This window comes from Limulus polyphemus, unplaced genomic scaffold, assembly GCF_000517525.1.
Source record: "Limulus polyphemus unplaced genomic scaffold, Limulus_polyphemus-2.1.2 Scaffold48, whole genome shotgun sequence".
Lineage (NCBI taxonomy): Eukaryota > Metazoa > Arthropoda > Merostomata > Xiphosura > Limulidae > Limulus > Limulus polyphemus.
The window spans coordinates 707,830-717,530 of NW_013665658.1; the positions used below are offsets into that span (position 1 = coordinate 707,830).

At 33.9% G+C, this 9,701-nt stretch overlaps 1 protein-coding gene across 2 annotated transcripts in view; it reads left to right on the forward strand.

The window, feature by feature from the left end:
* The first annotated feature begins 117 nt into the window (after nucleotides 1–117).
* LOC106462798 (titin-like) overlaps nucleotides 118–9,701 on the forward strand; it is a 55,359-nt gene continuing 45,775 nt past the window's right edge. For both annotated transcript variants that reach the window (XM_022390403.1, XM_022390407.1), the window contains exons 1-2: nucleotides 118–322; nucleotides 2,281–2,577. In XM_022390403.1, coding sequence (XP_022246111.1) covers nucleotides 244–322; nucleotides 2,281–2,577 — 376 coding nt within the window. In that variant the 5' untranslated portion in view covers nucleotides 118–243. The remainder of the gene's footprint in view (nucleotides 323–2,280; nucleotides 2,578–9,701) is intronic.

A 9,701-nucleotide genomic window follows, 5' to 3' on the forward strand; every position in this document is an offset into this window, starting at 1 on the left:
CGTTTTAACACAGTTTTGTTTAGTTTTATATGAAAACTAACAATACCTTTTCCCAATAAAAGTCGTACTGGACCGAACTCCTCAAAATACTGATTCAGTAATAGTTTCTTGTTGCTAGGTAAACCATCACCGTCAGTAACATGGTGGAAAGACAACATTTTGTTGGATGACAGGTATGAAACGACCTCTAGAGGCACAGTTCAGAATCGGCTAGATATTCCTGCACTGAAAAGATATCACTTGATGTCTACATTAATATGTCAAGCTTCTAATAACAACATGTCTCTCCCTCTGTCGTCTTCCATCACGTTAAACATGAATTGTGAGTATAACTTATTTTGATTTTGGTAACATAAAATTAAGGTGAAACGAGACGAAAATCAAGCGATCTTACATTACTACCTTTTGATAAGAGAAGTTTTTATTGATTTAAAAATATATTTGAGGTTGTTTTCTAAGATCCCCTAGTGGCTCGGTGGTAAACCTTAGTGGTTATAACGCAGAATTCAGGGGGTTGGTTTGATTTCTGCGATATGCACAGTGCATATAGCCTCTTGTGCAACTTTGCTAAAACGAAACAAGTGTTCCTAATAGGCACGCTTCTTGTCGAACAAGTACCTACAACCAATATCTATCAATATCTATTATTTTTCTTACCTTAGAAACATCATTCGCAAATCAAGTACTTAAAGAAATGAAAATACTCTCAATAAAGACTCGTACTATAGAACAGGGGCTTGGAAACAATCATCTCTAAAAGTATTTAATTTGAAATAGAATGCTAAGAAAAATATAACGTACAAAGTCGGCAACTATGAAATATTTTTTTTAAACTATTTGGAGACACATGCTTGAAATGAATGCATTTATCTAACTTACTTTATTTATAAATTTAACCTTTAAATACAATAATTGATGCTGTGATTTCCTAATAAACATGTTTTCTGTTTTCATGATGTAAGAGAGAAGTAGAAGTAGTATACTTCAATTGAGATGTTATTATGCATCTTTCTATTTAAAAAACGTATTTACATACAAATTATCTAATTAAAAAGAGTAAGTAGTAGCTATTTACCAAGAAGTATTTTCCTTTAAGTATTATTTACAATACTGAAAAGATCACTTACTGTGAATTAAGATTCTGACGATAAAGGGAACATTAAAATTACATGGAGTACCTGAATTAACTGGTAGAATTAGACAAGTTGAGAAAAAAACAACAACATCAATATATATATTTTATAATTTGAATTTAAAGTTAAAAGGACAAGAATAATGAAGGTAAGAAATGATCGCGAACAACTTGAGTTGAGAAGAAGAGGCAGATATGATGGTAAAAGAAATATCAGAGCTGCTTGGGATAATATAATTGAAAAGTGGAGGTAACTATTGATGATAAAGATAATATAGGAGTTATTTGGGATAATAAAACAGAGAAGTAGAGGTAAATATTGAAGGTAAAGGTAATATCAGAGTTACTTCGGATATTAGAACTAAGAAATAGAGGTAAATATTGATGGTAAAGGTAATATCGGAGTAACTTGGGATAATAAAACTGGGAAGTAGAGGTGAATGTTGATGATAAAGAAAGTATCAGAGCTATATTAGATAACAGAACAGAGAAGTAGAAGTTAATATTGATGATAAAGGTAATATCAGAGTTACTTTGAATATTAGAACTGAGAAATAGAGGTAAATATTGATGGTAAAAGTAATATCAGAGTTACTTGGGGTAATAGAACTGAGAAGTAGAGGTAAATGTTGATGATAAAGAAAGTATCAGAGCTATATTAGATAATAGAACTGATAGAGAGAAATAGAAAGGTTGTGAGGATAAAAGAAATATCACACGTCGAAAGGTGGTAAGAATAAGGAAAGCATGAAGAAAAACATAGAATACTTAACCCAAGATCAGTGGAATCATAAAAATGGCAAGGAAAACAAGAAACTTTGAAACTGCAAAGAAAGAATAGTTTGAAAGATATAAGCAAGAAATGTTCAGAATAATGGAAGCATCAAAAAGTAAGTCAGATAAGAAAACTAATCAGTAAACCATATTTTTTAACAGTAACTTTTAATATATATTCACAGTTATAAATAATGAATTTCGAAGGGGTATGTAAATATTCTTTGTTTACGTATCGAAAACTCAGTTAAAGTGACTTGCACGTATTACATAATACTCGGTGGAGTAACTCATTTATATTGTAGTGTCAAAGAAAAGAACGCTCGTGCGAACATCAATTGGCGAGTACAATATAGTTCTTACACTATTTCTAGTTAGACCCCTCACAGTAACAATAGTGGAGAAAAGACTGCCACTATCCTCGGGAAAAATGGTTCAACTCGAATGTCGCACTAATGGGTCTCGTCCTCCAGCGGAAATAACTTGGTGGAAAGGTTCGACACAGTTGAGATCCACCAAAAACCGGACTAATAAAGATGAAACTTTGACTTCAAGCTTTCTGACAATCCGGCCCTCTAGGGAAGACGCCGGAAAATATCTATCTTGCAAAGCAGAAAATCCGAACATGCCGAATAGTGCCATAGAAGACGGCTGGGTGCTTGAAGTTTATTGTAAGTGCAAATTTCTTAGTTCCTATTAATACGAATTGTAAGACAGCCCATTAAACAAATATACCCGCAAAACTACTTAACATCAGATGTACAGCTATTTCGGACAAATCTCACGAACGTATGAACGAAAACAGATATTGGTAATTTGGGTTTGAAAGTTTTCTTGTAGTCTGTTTTTATTCATCTTAACAGGTAAAAAAAGGAAGCAAATTGAACTTTAACATTGAACATTAACGTGTCGTGTAGAACCTGCTTCTGTGTATCAAGGAACCAACAAAACTACTTTACTCACTCATAAACGGTATTATGGTTCGAATTCTCTATTAGTTTTAAGAATTTTTATAGATCATCAAATCTGCATTTTCATCTAGTCCCACGTGAGCTATGGTGAGTAGATTTCACTAGTTGCAGTGTAAATAATAGACGTTATTGGTTAAGACAGTGCTTTTTAACACTACAAGTTATTCATTAGGACAGTGCTTTTTCTAAAAGTTATTAAAGATAATTTGAAGAAAAACTTCTATAATATACCATTCTCTTTTCTACAGCAGCAAACAAAGACTGTTTTTATCACATTAGGATTTACTGAGATATGGTTAGTCTTATTCTTACAACTTCACAGTAAATTAGTGGCAAACGTATATAGCAACAAATTTAACTAATGAAAAACATAAATGCAAACAAATTAAATAATCATAACAATATATAATAAAAAGTTCAATTATTAACAAACGTATATAGTCAGAAGTTACACTATTCACCACATGGTAGACAAATAAAAACAGATAAAAGTACAAATTAGACTAATGACAGACAAATATAGCCACAATTTAGACTAACGACAGACAAGTTCAGCCACAAACTAACGAAAAATAGATACAACCACAAGCTGGACTAATGACAGACAGATGCTTCCCAAAGTTAAGCTAATTAAAAATAGATACAAGTTAGACTAGCGGCAGACAAATATATCCACAATTTAGACTAACAACAGACAAATATATCCATAAGTTAAACTAATGACAGACAGATGCTTCCCAAAGTTAGGCTAACGAAAAATAAAATACAAATACAAGTTAGATTAATGACAGACAAATAGAGCCACAAGTTAGACTAACGACAGACAGTTAGAACCGTAAGTTTCACTAATGACAGATAGATACCACCACAAATTAAACTAATGTTATTCTTTCTTCCCTTTTGTCTGATCGGGAAGTGAAGCTGTAAGCGGGATATATTAGTTAAGCACTTTGCATTACAGTAATTTGACTTCATAGAAGATATGTGATATACGACATCATGACGAAATGGAGAATAAATTGTGTCTTGTATGAGGTGACCAATACATTTGTTTTCTATCCTTCATATCATGAATATTAACGTATTGTATTGGGTATGTTTTTGAACTTTGTTACCACGAGTTTATATTGCAGAAAGATCAACAAAATTTCAAGGGTTCTTATGATATTTTTGCTCTTTTGGTTGTTACCTATGTACGTGACTTTCTCTGAGTATATCGACTCTGAATCACAAGCTAGGAAACGAAATGTTGCACAATGAAAAAGTTACGTGGAAGGGGATGTTTTTAAATATAACATGCTATTTCTGATAGTGATGGTTTATTTCCTGAGTATGAATTATTGATTTAATTCCAGAAAACCTCGCCGTGGCCGGGGGAAAGATCACTCTACCTTGTAACATTACCCCTTCCATCATGGACGACATGTTTGAGTTGGTGTTATGGTATAAGGATGATTCTCCTAAGCCTATTTATAGCCTAGATGGCAGGACTGGAAGTGTGGGCCAGGCACGCCACGCGTCCTCTGACTTTCTGACTGGGAGGGCCTATTTTAGTACAGTGGACAGACCTGCTGTCCTAGTCCTTGATCCTGTCATATCCACTGACGAGGGAAGTTACCGATGCCGAGTGGATTTTCATAAAGAACGCACGCGACATTTTGAGGCGTACGTCATGGTTATAGGTAAGCAGAAAACGGTTTAATTATATACTTAACTTTTCTCGTTAGCTAGGGGACGTAAGTTTTAGATAACCTAAATAAATTTAAAATTTTCTTTTTTTTTATTAGTTAAATTCACACTTTATTGTTATTTTCAATCATGGATATTATAATGCAAAACGTTACGTTAACTAATCGTATAAGCTTATTCTGGTAACATTTGCCATGTGAATATCTGGAATGTTGATAACGTCTAATTTGGTGTTTCAGTGCCTCCTCAGAAAATTGTGATAAAAAACCAGAGAGGTGAAGTGTTACAAAACGTGATTGGCCCGTTGAACGAAGGCGAGTCTTTCACATTGATATGTGAAGTACACGGAGGTAAGTTAGTACCACGACCAGGTTTGAGAATAGATGGTAGACATTGGTATGTTCGGTAATGAAGTGTTCCTAGACATGAAATTTTCCAGCTGACTTCATCTTCTGACTGATCTTATTTTAAAGGGACCCACTACAACAACAATTTATACTAATGGAAGACAGATATTCCCATAACTTAAACTAAGGACAAACAAATATAACAATAACTTAAACTAAGGACAAACAGATATAGTCATAACTTAAACGAAGGACAAACAGATATAACCATAACTTAAACTAAGGACAAACAGATATAACCATAACTTAGACTTAGGACAAACAAATATAACCATCGTTCGAATAGCCACAATTCATTTACGCAAGGATTTGCTAACATGTACAGTGAAAAGGTATCTTTAACTTAGGAAAGTAGTGGAGGATCTGGTTATTTCTTAAGTAGTGGAGGGCCCGCTCATTCTCCTATGAAGATAACTTGGGTAGAGAACAATTGCTCACTCTCATATCAAGATAACTTGGGTAGAGAACAATCGCTCATTCTCTTATGAAGATAACTTGGGTAGAGGACAATCGCTCACTTTCTCGAAAAGATAATTTTAAACGAGACCAATCTCTCACTCTCACAATATATATATATTGGCCAATAATGTGTTGAAATGATCAGATACTTACACAAGCCTCAAGGTGATACATTGTTTTATACTGTTTGTTTGTTTTTGTTTAATGAGAAATATTTTATCGGATTTAAATAGATATTCTAATGGAAGATCATTTCATTACTCACTAAATTAAAACAAAATTACGATTTCTAATTTTCACATTCATAAGTTATACAATCTTCACAGTTTTAATCATCGGGTATATTCAAATGTTTTGAATTTCTATCATTATTACGGACTTATCACAATAATAGAACTTTTACAAGCATTTTGATCTCATCCTATGACCAGGGCATTTGCAAGCATTCTGGTTTTATCTTACAAGCTGTGCTTCTGTCAATCCTCTTCTGTCATTCAGCGACTGGGCTTCTGAAAATAGTTCTTTCTTATGACATGGCCAAGGTTAAAAGATTTCGGTCTCGTGAAACAAGATGGTCGTCTTATAATTATATAGCACATTTTTCACATGTCACACAAGTTGTTCGCCTTCTAGCTCTTCGTTAACATACCATAAGCTGTCCATTTTGTAAACATAAAACTTCATTAAAATCTTGGTAATTATGTGAACAGCACGCCCTTCTCACCAAACAAGTTAGTCATCTTGTAACACTTCATGTATCATTACACGAGTTGATCATCATGTAGCACTCCATTACCATCACAAAAGTTGGTCATCTTATAGTGATCCATTATCATCACAAGAGTGGCTCATCTTATAGCATTCTATTATCATCACAAGAGTTGCCCATCTTGTAGCACTCCATTAGTCTGTAAAGAATTGATCATCCTATAGTTCTCCGTTATTATCACAAAAGTTGGTCATCTTATAGTGATTCATTATCATCACAAAAGTGGCTCATCTTATAGCATTCTATTATCATCACAAGGGTTGCCCATCTTGTAGTACTCCATTACTCTGAAAAGAATTGATCATCCTTTAGTTCTCCTTTATCATCACACGAGTTGATAATCTTTAAGCACTCCATTATAATCAGAAGAGTTTGTCGTTTTGTAGCAATCAGTTATCATCATAAGAATTGGTCATCTTGTAACGCTCTTTTCTCATTACATGAGTAGGTCATCTTGTAGCACTCTATTATCATTAGAAGAGTTGATCATCTTATAGCTCTCCATTCTGGTTACACGAGTTGATCATCTTGTAGCTTTCCTTTATCATCACAAGAGTAGGTCATCTTGTAGTACTCTACTATCACCACAAGAGTAGGTCATCTGTAGCACTCTATTATCGTTACACGAGTTGATCATCTTGTAACACTCAGTTACCATCGTACGAGTTGGTCATCTTGTAGCACTCTATTATCGTTACAAGAGTTGGTCATCTTGTAGCACTCTATTATCGTTACAAGAGTTGATCATCTTGTAGCTCTCCATTCTGGTTACACGAGTTGATCATCTTGTAGCTTTCCTTTATCATCACAAGAGTAGGTCATCTGTAGCACTCTATTATCGTTACAAGAGTTGATCATCTTGTAGCACTCAGTTACCATCGTACGAGTTGGTCATCTTGTAGCACTCTATTTTCATCACATGAGTAAGTGACTTCTAGCTCTCCACTACTTACCACATATCCAAATTGTTCTCTACCCAAGTTATCTTCATAGGAGAATGAGCGATTGTTCTCTACCCAAGTTATCTTCATAGGAGAATGAGCGATTGTTCTCTACCCAAGTTATCTTCATAGGGGAATGAGCGATTGTTCTCTACCCAAGTTATCTTCATAGGGGAATGAGCGATTGTTCTCTACCCAAGTTATCTTCATATGAGAGTGAGCAATTGTCCTCTACCCAAGTTATCTTCATAGGAGAATGAGCGATTGTTCTCTACCCAAGTTATCTTCATAGGAGAATGAGCAATTGTCCTCTACCCAAGTTATCTTCATATGAGAGTGAGCAATTGTTCTCTACCCAAGTTATTTTCATAGGAGAATGAGCGATTGTCCTCTACTCAAGTTATCTTCATAGGAGAATGAGCGATTGTCCTCTACCCAAGTTATCTTCATAAGAGAATGAGCGATTGTTCTCTACTCAAGTTATCTTCCTAGGAGAATGAGCGATTGTCCTCGTCTAAATTATCTTCGTTCTTACAAAATATCAATTCAATTCAAGAAGTTTTCTGATTTTAATCCGACCGTCACGAGAATAACTTTTTCAAATATTGTTCTTATAATATTGGTATTGTAGACAATTCTAAGGCAAAATAATTATAAAAAGCTTAAATATTTCTATATACTTTATTCATCAAAGAATAAATCATAATGTGTATAAAGAACGATACTAATGATGTAAAAACGCCGGTACGCATATTCACTGTTTCTTTGATACTCAGCCTGGAATGACTACAAAAGTCACAAACAGTAACGACTCTTTGAAGTCCATGTCTAAGTTTGCGATTATTGGATAAGATATTCCTCATTTTTCACAAGGATTTTATTAATGTAATAACGTTTTCTTTATCTTATTAAAGCGTATAATCTCAAGAAAAAATAAGTTCAAAACGTCTTTTTTAATTTTGATTATGTATAGATTGGAAGTTAAGAATCGTCGATCATTCGAGAAAATTACATATACCTCTGTAGCAATTCTCTTAAAATAAGAATTGGCTTATTACTTTTGAAACTTATCAATCACACAACGAAAAAACACGGTTATTAAAAATAACATTGTGACGTTACAAAGCTATAATTAAACTAACTATGAAGATTCTGTTTGTTTGTTTTAGAGCTAAGCCAGACTGAGCTATTTGCTGTGTCTAAAGCTGGGAATCGAACCCCGGATTTTAGCATTGCAAGTCTTTAATCTTAGTGCTGTCCCATTAGGAGACAACTATGAAAATGTGAGTGCTTCATCATCTAAAATCTATATTATATTAGATTTAAAAGATCTGAATTCGATAACCTTTAAACGTTAATGAAAATATTTTAGTTATTCTTTCTTATAAGCCCCCTCCCCGATAGTTCAGCGGTAAGTTTGAGGGCTTATAACGACAAAATTCAGGATTCAATCCTTGTAGTGAGTACATAGCCTATTTAAAACAAACAAACCAATCTTATGAGGTTTCGTTTGAAAAGGTCGAAATAATAACAGAACTAAGAGTTCACATTTATCTATGTCTGCAGAGGTTTAAGCTAGATAAGTGAGCGTTAGTTCTGGATTAAGTAGCAACTTCTCTTGAGATATCATCAGTAGCACGAGTTGTTGCAAAAACCTCTAACCTTAACGCTAGAGAATATTTTAATATATCTTTTATTCTATTAGGAAGTTGCTGAATATTAGAAATATCCAGGCAGTTGGATGTAAGAGGCTACTTCAGTGGCTCAGCGGTAAGCTGGAGGGCTTACAACACCAAAGTTCAGAGTTCGAGAATTTCATTAAGCACAGCTCAGATATTTCATTGCGTAGCATTGTGTTAAAACGATAATTCCTTTTAGGTTAATAAGCATATCAACGGTAGTTTTTAACTTGATCTAGTTCCCAGTTCAACTAATCGTGTGTTCCTAAAGTTAGGATATCCTCATGAGGATAGTCAGTTTTATTAAGTACAAGTTTAAAGGAAACTTTTCTTCGTGTTCCAATTTACGTATTCATTTATTATACGAAATAAAACTAAAAACGTGCACTTGTAATCGCTATAAATATGGCACGTGTAAATAAATGACACGAGAAAAAAACTCACAGCTCGAAATTGCTTAAAAGATTTTCCTTCCATTACCTGTGACTACTTAAAAGTAACTAAATGTTCAGTTGCGAGAATCAACACAATTAAGACTTAGTGAAATACTGCAAAGGTTACATACCAGAATATGTTCGTTTGCTGAAAACATGAGAAAACAGGATGTGTTACTATGAAAATGTTACACACCCTAATACGTTCGTTTGTTGAAAACAAGAGAAAAAAGGATGTGATAAAACTGTAAAGGTTACACACCAGAATATGTTCGTTTGCTGAAAACATGAGAAAACAAGATGTGATAAAACTGTAAAGGTTACACACCAGAATATGTTCGTTTGCTGAAAACATGAGAAAACAGGATGTGATAAAACTGTAAAGGTTACACACCAGAATATGTTCGTTTGCTGAAAACATGAGAAAACAGGATGTGATAAAACTG